Source organism: Juglans regia, chromosome 2, assembly GCF_001411555.2.
Source record: "Juglans regia cultivar Chandler chromosome 2, Walnut 2.0, whole genome shotgun sequence".
NCBI classification, from domain to species: domain Eukaryota; kingdom Viridiplantae; phylum Streptophyta; class Magnoliopsida; order Fagales; family Juglandaceae; genus Juglans; species Juglans regia.
Genome location: NC_049902.1, coordinates 34,673,788 through 34,684,283, shown reverse-complemented (window position 1 = coordinate 34,684,283; position 10,496 = coordinate 34,673,788). Strand labels below are relative to the sequence as shown.

The 10,496-nt window shown below is 34.3% G+C and overlaps 1 protein-coding gene across 1 annotated transcript; it reads right to left on the bottom strand.

The window, feature by feature from the left end:
• Positions 1–1,293: 1,293 nt before the first annotated feature.
• Positions 1,294–4,820, bottom strand: LOC109013701 (ABC transporter G family member 9). Its single transcript, XM_018995887.2, has 4 exons — positions 4,325–4,820; positions 3,340–4,132; positions 2,452–2,774; positions 1,294–2,224 (listed from the first exon to the last, which is right to left on the bottom strand). The coding sequence occupies exons 1-4, from the start codon at positions 4,415–4,417 to the stop codon at positions 1,559–1,561; spliced, it is 1,875 nt and encodes a 624-aa protein (XP_018851432.1). The 5' UTR covers positions 4,418–4,820; the 3' UTR covers positions 1,294–1,558.
• Between the last annotated feature and the right edge of the window lie 5,676 nt (positions 4,821–10,496).

Below are 10,496 nucleotides of genomic sequence, written 5' to 3'. Positions count from 1 at the left end.
TTGTCCACTTTGAGTTATTCATCACGTTCATCACATTCATAAAATGTAGAAACTGATCCCATGTAAATTTGAGCACGTGAGACACGTAACACCGAAGCTTGATGGAGGCTTCAGCTATAAATACAATATTTGATCTCCAGACTCACTCACTCAATTCTCTTCAGTCTTACACCATCTAAATAGAGTGAAGAAGAGTTTGGAAGTGCCAAACACAGTGAGAAACGCAGCAAATCAGTGAATCGCGTCAATGACTGGAGGTATTATTCTTGATATTAAAACTTGTCGATTCTTATTTTTAAAATATTATTCTGCATTATAGAATCGTTTTTAGACTTACATGCCATGCATATAATTTGGAACAAACCATCGTCCCCTAAACCTTCTAATTGCATCTCAAATGGGCCCTGATCCAAGCTCTCCGCCTTCAATATCACATTCAACTTGTTACGTACGGATTATCTGACGAAAAAAAAAATTCTAACTAATTTAAACTTAATTCACAGGTTACGTACTTCATCGTGAGTATGTTAATATTAATAAAAAAAGAACTTTCTTTTTTATATTTATTTTTTATTAACTATAAAAACAAAGAAACATTAATAACAAGCGATCGAAATTCGCTTTTCAGATTTTGACCATTTTGTGATATTTTTAATAATTAGACCACGTTCATTGCATGAACGACAACTAAAACATTGAGTTGAGAGATGAGTTGCGATTGTTTTAGATAAATTGAATAAAATATTATTAAAATATTATTTTTTAATATTATTATTATTTTGAAATTTGAAAAAATTGAATTAATTATTATATATTATGTATAAATTTAAAAAAATTATAATAATGAGATAAATTAAGATGAATTTTAAATCTAAACCGGGCTAAAACAGAAATACATTGATGTTAAAAAAAAAAAAAAACATAATTACATGTTGCATGAACAACTAATCCTTTGGGCTTTTCCAATAACCAACAATTTTAATTCATATTACACGTTGTGAGGCCTAAGGCAGAGCCGATTTATATGCTAATATGTTAACAAGAGGCATCATGGGCCATCTATGTAGGTCCAATTTATTAGAGTGACTATGACTAGGAAGGCCCCTTTTTTTTCTCCCATCAAAAGTCTCCCTCCACAACTCATCACTTATTTTGAGTCGGTTAGATTTAGATATGAGTTGAGATGATTTGTGAATTATTTATTATATTTTATGTAAAAATTTAAAAAAATTATAATGATGAGATAAATTGAAATGAATTGAAATGAATTTTGAATAAAACGAAGTCAGGAAATTTTAGCAGCACCAGAGCATAAAACTCCATTACCATGACAGCCAATTCGGGCCGAAAACAAAAGGTTCCATTATAATGAAAGTCAAGCAGCATTTTCACTCGCTACAATCATCGAAATTCTCTCCGTTTCAAGTATGAGATCATGTGGCACCTCTTAACTATTCGAATTACCAACACCACGTTTCTACCTTAATGATTAAGGTAGAATACTATTTTAACACTAACAATTCTATTTTCACTAAAAAGGGGAAAAAGAATTCCTACCTTACTTCACTTTCTTTGTCATTCCAATCCTCATGAGGGCAATATAAGCAATGAGCCGGTAAACTACGAGCATGATGGTCAAGGCAACAAACGCGACGGCTTGCTTGTTTAGCCCCACTTGCTTTATAGGCGGATACTCCCCAACCAAACAATACCCAGCAGGAGCAGCACAAGGATACGTATCGCTAAGGCTGTATTGACACCCTAACAAGAGCTTGTATGTGTAATAGCTGATGGAGAGGTATTTGATCCACGCTATGAAGGGAGGCACGTGCTGAACATAGAATCCGCCAGCAAGCATGAATGATAGCATTATGACTGATCCAAGAGTAGCGGCGGATTTCTGGTCCATTAAGGAAGCACCAAGGGCGAGACCTAAGCCTTGAGATACTAGCACGCTGTATAGCTGGACAAACAGGGTGAGCAAAAAGTGTCCGGCGCTGGCTTTGAGTCCTGCCATCCAGTATGTGATGGTGACGAAAATGGTGGGAAGGACAAGCTCCATAGGGAGGTCCGCAACTGTGCTTGCCATGAAGTATGATGAGAGCCTGTACATTCCTGAAGAACGTTCCTTCTCGAGCATCAATCGCTCCTGGGGGAAGGTGAAAATGGCTTGAAATAGCGAGAAGAAGCCCCAAAATCCAGATTGGAAGAAGAGCAGCCCAATCTGTCCATGTAAAGTTTGAGCAAAATTATTCCAGTGTTCAGAATATGATGTTTGGGATGGCATTATTCTTTATGTTTTTGTACTTGTCTTAGCATATTAAAGGTATAAGCATGCAACATAATTTCATCCATCTTTTATTCAATTCCAAAACTCGAATCTTCGAAAACTATGCCAAATCAAACTCGTGTCATTTAGATCTCTGCAGAATAAATATAAAGATTTGTTACCAGATCCTGTAGGTGGTAAGGATTAGTATGCCACCATAGCAGTCCCGAGAGAAAAGCTATCACCACAACTTGACCAATCTTGAGGCCGGAGAATGATTGGTGCTTTCTTTCCTTGACCCCTCTTCTAAATAGAATTGAAAACTGTTGCCACCAAGTTGTGGACCACCTCTCAAATTGCCTGTCCTCCAAGGCGACGTGACTTTCATTAATGTCTGTTCCTTGAAGTTCGGCCTTCAGTTTGTCATCAAGACGGCATGTATAGGCAGAGGACAAGCTCTGTTTAACCGGGATGCTATCCTTGTTTGAATCATCCGACGCCACGCCTACAAAAATTAATCCAGAATGATGCATGTTGGACATAGTGTACATATCATGTACAAAGTATTAATCATCGTAAAAAGAAGTGCAAATAATCTGAATCCGGCAACATGTACGGACTTGCCCATGAGATGATGTGAGATTATTGTACGCTAGCTTGAGTTACCTTATCATGTGAACCAAACATGATACTCTTAGATTAATGTAGTTCTAGCCATTTCAAACTAATTATTGTTCAAATTCAGGAGAAGAAGCCACTAAATTCAAGTGGAATTTTAAGCGAATGCGCACGAGAAAGTGGAAGACCATATACATGGGAAGATAGAAACAAACAAAATTATGAGATAACTGACTGATCAAAATCCCCCGAAATGCAAACTGATTTCATGTGACCAAAACTCGAATTGTTTTCTATACACACTAGCAGTAAAAGATAAAACGACAGGCCTAGAGATAAAATTAAATAAAAGGGCAAGAGATATTTGCCCAAGGAAATTTCCCAAAATTTTAACCATATGACATTATAGGAAATAGTTTTGAAATGAAATTTGTAAGTTAACTAGCACGTACCATTGGTTAGATCCAAGAGAAAATCTGCGGGATTCATGGCAACCGACGGGGAATATCCAATGCTGGAAAAATATTCAATGGCTTCGGATCCTCTCCCAAAATACAAAGGGTTTCCTTCAGATAACAATGAAATCTTATCGAACATATAAAACAACTTACTCGAAGGCTGGTGTATTGTCATCACAATCGTTCTACCTCCTTTTGCTAGCTCCCACAACGTAGATACAATTTTTTGAGCAGTTGTCGAGTCAAGACCTGATGTGGGCTCGTCCAATAATAGCAGACTAGGGTTTATGAGCATTTCTTGTCCTATACTAACCCTCTTTCTCTCTCCCCCGGAAATCCCTCTCAGAAATGGTCCTCCAATAATGCTATTCTTGCATTTAGATAACCCTAGTTGAGTTATCACAGCTTCTGCATGCTGAACTTTATCTTCTTTCGTGAAGTTATTCGGTAATCGCAAAAGGGAAGTGAATACTAGAGTCTCAGTCACGGTGAGGTGGGGATAGAGAACATCATCTTGGGTAACAAATCCAGTATTTCGTTTCATTGCATTGGAGAAAGGCTTGCCATTGTAGGTTATGCTTCCACCAAGTCGGCCACCAAGGCGGCCTCCCAGTGCAGTTAGCAATGTTGTTTTGCCACTGCCAGATGGGCCGAGCATGGCCAATATCTCTCCTGGTTGAACCATGCCTGTGATTCCCTTCAGTATCATTTTCTCCTCGGACCTGGCCTTTTTCTGAGGTATTAATCCCCCTTTCCTAGGTTTTATCTTGTAAATAACGTCCATAAACTGTTCAATCAATCAAAATAGAAATGAAAAATAATTAACAAATCATGTTTTGTAATATAATCTGTTATATTATAGACTTTGAATAATCCAAGAACAAGAAGATCATGCGCGCATGCATGGACAATCTTGGATGAGATTCATACAAAAAAAAAAAAAAGACATTAACGTACTCGATGATCTTAACGTACGTACCTTCAATGTGACAGATCGATTGGCTTTCTTAAAGATGGCAGGGGCTTCCCTATCAGACGTCTTATTAGTAGTTTGAGCTTCTATGTCCGCCATCTGATCTTGCACTCTGATCTCACTTTTCGACAAACGTCCTTCTGGCTATAAGCCTTCTTAAGGATACAAGTAATTGAATCTATCGATCGCTTCCAATAAATTTAATCAATCTATTTCTATATTGGACAAAGATCATGAATTTGATCTATTTGTTGCAGATCAATATATATAAGTTAATAAAAGTTTAAGAGAACAAAACGTTGGGATCAGAATGAAGTGGGTCACGAAGTAATTGCTCATGCGAGAGAGATGATCAGAAGAGTGTTTTTGGATTTGGCTATATATGGTCAGAATCCTTAATTGATGATCTGATGAGATGTTGGCTTGAAACTCTTGATTTTAGGTTTGGGCGTTTCCACAGCTCTCTCTCTCTCTCTCTCTCTCCCACATTCTGTTACTGATCGATCTCCACTTCACCAGTACTCCACATTTATAGTGCCAAAATATTACGTGATATATATGAATTAGTTAGCTTTCACAACCTGATAATGTGCCTTATTTTCGCTTCCATAAAAGACTTGGGAACTCATCCTTATTTTAAGTAGGGAATTTTCCCAAAAAAAAGGAATCAAAATAACAAATAAAAGAAGGAATTCAAATTTAACAAATTACCTGTTGCCAAAAGCATTTTAGTCTAAAACGATACGTACATCATATATATAAGTCACATGACTGGCTTCCTAAATGTACGCCATATAATTTGGAACAAATCGCACTGGAAATTCTTTTCCAAAGCCCAATATCCATGCTAGCTAGCTTATTGCTAAATACAATTAACCTAATTCTTAAAAGAATAAAGAGATCATGTATTTTCACAAGCTATTTCTAAATTTTTTTTAAGAAGTGATGATATTTAGTTTTATTAATAAATCCTTACTTATGATAGAAAAATACTAATTTATATAAAAAGAATATAGAGGTTACCGTATCTGAAATTCCAAAACTAGACTCTTATGAAAAAAAAAAATATTATTAGCAACAAACAAGAATGAAAATACAAAAAGAAACTATGAAAATTTATAAGGCATGAAATTCACAGTTCAAAGCAAAAGTTCCAACCATATATATTAAACTGTGAATTTCATGATTGTGACATGCATGATTGTTGAGTGTTTGTTAGGAGGTCATGTATAGTCCAACTTATTATAAATTCAGTGTGTAAAGTTGGACGTTAGAGTGTTTGAAGGTGCATGTGACAAAACGAACCATAATTTAACAAAAGAGCAACCAAATAAAAGGCCAGTGAATGAAAGCATCGTCCCCACCGTATCCATATAAAGATTATTATAATCTTTCGGTACAGCATGGCTGCATGAACTCCACGCCAAAATTAATTTTATTAAAAACAGTACTGAAAAAAAAGGAACACTAGTGCAAGGCAACTGCCAGACCAAAGACTGGTAGTTGGGAATGGTAAGTAAAGAACTACAAGATAACATATGCTGCCTTCCCCAGCAAGTCATTGCATGACAAACCTTATCAACCGAACATGTAATCCACTAAAATACGATGCCAGTGTCTGTAGTACTTGGTGCATGGTCAGCTCTGATTTTAAGAGGAAATGTATACGACATAAAAACAAAAAACAAAAATTGTGTGTAGAGGAGAAAAGAAGCAAGCATGAGCTTGGGAATAGAGGTAGCGATGGCGGTAGTGGGGTTGTGGGCAGTTTATTTGCGGCCAATGTTGATGAGATATGCCGGCGAGCTGACAGAAGTGATGGGCTACGCCATTTTCCGGATTATGAGAGGCACGCCTTCCTTTGCTTTCTCTACCTATCTTCCTTACTCTTCTTCTTTCCTTCACTGGCAGTTTTAGCTCCAAATAACTCTGATCTGCACAAGCATACTATCTACCTAGGTTTAGAATTAAGAAGAATAACCAATCTATGATCAATCAATCTCACCCAAAGAAGAAGATCAATCGAATCTACTGCACTACTCCCTCTTTCTCCCTAATTTGGCTCTGAATCCACACCCATCCATATCTGTATACACACCAAAACCAGATCCTTACCAAAGTGATCTAGTAGTATCTATTTCACATGAACAATATGAGGAGCTCGGAGACACTAGGCCGGTGGGCATGTCGATGCTTTCGATCGATCGATCGAGTAGTTGGAGAAAAGTCTGGAGCTCAATTAGTCAAGCTCAGATCGATATCCGATGCCATTATCTTGTGATCGATGCAAGGTGGTCACGATCTCGCACTAGCAGCTCGCAGCAGATCAGGATTGCATGCAGCAACCTAGCTAGCTAGAGAATGCTGCTAAATTATCAGCTATGTCCATTATACGGCATAACTTTGTTTGATTTCTTTGCTTCTTTAATATTTTTTTTCTTTTCTTGTTTATCTTTTAAAAATTGTACATGCTGATTACGGGACAACTCTGTCTGAAAATCAATTCATATTTGATTTTGGGGTTACTTCGGTTGATATTCTTGGTCGAGTAAAGAAGAATTGATGATCTTGATTCAAGCAGCTGCAGTTATCTTTCTGGTCAGATTTCAAAGGCCTGATATCCTTATCATGATCATGAGGCCGATTAATTTAAATTACATGTAGGGTCACGGCCAGCAGGTCGATCCCGTACTTTGCGTTCCTATATATGTATTCCCTTGACTCGTGACTTGGTCTTATATAAATGTACTTTGGGAATATACAAAAATATATTAATTGCTTACCAATTATATTCTTTATAGTTCCTACGTACGTACTTTTATATGTTCAGACAAACAATACTGCCAGCTGATGTTATACAAAGACGTTCATATTATATATATATAATAGCTAGCCGACCCAAAAATTAATAATTAATATATGCGCACTGATATTTGGTTGATCTGTACTAGAATTAATGGAAATAATTAATGCAGCAAATTGTGGCCATAAAAATTAGTATTATTTTTATTTTCGAATTTCTTATATAAATGATAAAATGAAATGCTATTGATCCTGATCAAGTGGAAAATGCATACCCTTGTTTTTCCCTTTTTTGGGTAATCGGTATTTTAGACGACAACGTGAAAAAATACATTTGAAAATAGCTTGACTGATCAAATTAATATACATGATCTATACAACCTGGGTCTAAAAAAATATACACCTACAACTCTTTTACAATTATTTTATTATTTACTTCAAATTAACTAATGTAATTGTATCACTTGATCATTAAAAAAAAGTATTTTTAATTTTACATAAATATCCTTCATTTTAAATAGATTTGTAAAATATTTATAGATTTATCATTTTCTAAAAAATATCGCCATGACAAGATCAGTAGTACTGGTACTGTGCAAAGGGATGAAAATTGACGACTCTTCTTTATATTGTAATTGTAGGTGTCTCTAGAATTAGTATTGAACTTATCAAATGAGTTTAATCTTTAAAATTTGATAAATTTATGTTTAAAATCACTGTATTAGATTCATCAAATACTAAAATCTGAAATTTTGAGTTACAATGCATTTCAATTCATCTTTAAATTTGAAGACTCACTATTTACAATCTATAACCATTATTTTATTTTCTTAAATTATTGTTTTCCAATTTTGAGACACAATATATTTAAGTATTAAATTAAATTATTAATTAATATATAGTTAGTGTAATTATAAAATATAAAAAATATAAATTAAAAATATTATTATTAAAAAATAATATTATATTATTATTTTGATTAATCTAATAATTAATCCAACGTGAGATTATGAATAATGAGATTTTGAATTTATAAAAAATATATATTTTGTATTAAATTTTAAAGGTGAAAATGATGAAGGCAACGTTAATAATGCTCATATCGACTTTAGACCGTACAACCATCTACATCAATAGAACTCAATTTGTAAAAGAGTAATATTATATACAGTTGTGAAATGTATAAATATTGTACAGTCGTTTTGAAAAAGAGTGATGTTTATTATTAAAAAATTAATATATTTTTATGTAAGTTTTATATTTATTTACTTTTTTTAAAATGATTACACGACGCTTGCACACTCATAACTGTAAATATCATTTCTGTCTGCAAAAAGATCAGTTCCGCTGCTCTACTTGAGTATTAATGCCGCCAGCTCAGGGCATGAGATTCTTTTCCGGTTAAATATTTAAAAATTAAAATAATTATTTCGTAGCCTAAAGTAGAGATACGTATTAATTAGTATTCTCATGATCTGAATCATCTTATTGATAAAATATATTTTACCTTGCGATAGAATTAGAAGTAATTAATAATAAATTTTCAAATATATATTAAAAATGCCAGAGAAAGTTTAATTTAATATTTAATTCATCGCTTGGCACAGTAAAAAAGTATGAATTGGCGAAATAATCCCTTTGTTTGCATTGATTAGAATATAATTAAAGAGTACTTTACGTGATAAGATGATAAGTATAACAAAAAATATCAACAAAGGATATGTGCTACAGTTACCGACTTTATTTAATTATCTTTTGTTCCTATATTTTCTGAACTAAGGAGCTGGAACTAATCTTTAGTTTGTTATTATTTTAGATTATCTATTAAGAAGGAGTCTGACTCACACGTGATAAAGTGTTAAGATATAAAATAAATAATAAAATTTACATATTCTCATCAGTTTAATATTTTAAAATAAATGGTAATTTCACAAATATTATAAAAATAATTAGTATTTTTTATGAATTATTTATGACGATAATGACTAGCTAGTTATTTATAACGAAAATAAATTTATTTTAATAAAAAATAATTATTTTTATAAAAAATAATTAATCATAAATAAATAATTTTTTTGTAACGCTCGGAGGTTATGGAAAGCTGGAAAGTAGCCCCTTCATGAGTACGTACTAACCTATTACAATTATGTATTTCATCATTATTTAGTCCTCTGTAGGTACAATTAATAAATATGATCTCTCTCCCTCTCTTCTTTATAAGCAAATGTGAGGGTTTTGTTAACTACCATGAGATCTATCTCATTAATCCCCCCTCCAATTATTTGTAGACGAGTGTTGCAATATTGTAGCTTTTTCTACATTTTGTTACAAATTGATTTAGGTCGTTCTTTCAAGCATTATTCAATATGCACGGCCCAATTAAGGTTCTAAAGTGAATAATATTTTCAAAGATTAAAACAGTACTGCACATCAAGAGATTGAACAAATGAAGGCAAATTAACAAGAGATTTTATTGTCTCAACAAGCAGATCTAGAAATGTGTTTGCGAGAACAACAAAATGGGCAACAGGAAATCATACGTATTAAAGTTCAAGCATAGATTCAGAGTAGATGGAACACGCAATGTCACTACGTACAGGCTAGTCATCTATGGCGCATTGCATATATGAGTTCCAACCTATTATCCAGGCTGGTCATCTATGGCGCATTGTAAATGATGAAAAAGTGAAGATTTGGAGGGATCATTGGCTGCCCAATTCCCCGAGCAGGAGAATAATCACAACCAGTAATCATCCCAATACTGATGCTCGTGTTAGTGATTTAATTGACATGTCTTTGCTGAGAAGGTGGAAAGCTGACTTGGTGCATCAGGTATTCCTTCCTTTTGAAGCTTGGGAGATTCTTAACATTCCTTTATTTTCTCATTGGCCTGTTGATAAAATGGTGTGGGGTTGCACGCGTAACAGGCAGTTTAGTGTGAAGTCTGCCTACCATTTAGTACTTCAGCTGAGAAGTAATGCTGCTGCTGCTCTAAGTAGCTCCCTTGTAGACTTGCATAAAGGATTTTGGAAAAACATTTGGCATTTAAATCTCCCAAATAAAGTCAAGCATTTTTTGTGGAAAGCGTGTACTAATGGCTTACCCACAAAAAATCAGTTGCACTATCGTAGAATAGTTGATTCTGATCTGTGTGAGTTATGCCATGTTGCTCATGAGGATGTGTATCACTCTCTTTGTAAATGTCCCAGCAATGCAAGTGTGTGGGGGAAATATTTTGGCAAATATCTTCATATGTTGAATTCCTTTTTTCGGATTGACAACTTGGTTGAGGCTATTCTGGACTTACATGATCCCGATGCTATTTCTTGCTTTACTATTGTTTCCTGGGGTGTTTGGAAGTTTAGGAATCTGAAGA

Excerpts from the sequence above, each read along its gene's own strand:
- LOC109013701 (XM_018995887.2), bottom strand. The coding sequence starts at position 4,417 with ATGGCGGACATAGAAGCTCAAACTACTAATAAGACGTCTGATAGGGAA. Across the intron at positions 4,133-4,324 it reads ATCGATCTGTCACATTGAAG|TTTATGGACGTTATTTACAA; the intron begins GTACGTACGTTA and ends TTGATTGAACAG. Across the intron at positions 2,775-3,339 it reads TCTCTTGGATCTAACCAATG|GCGTGGCGTCGGATGATTCA; the intron begins GTACGTGCTAGT and ends TAATTTTTGTAG.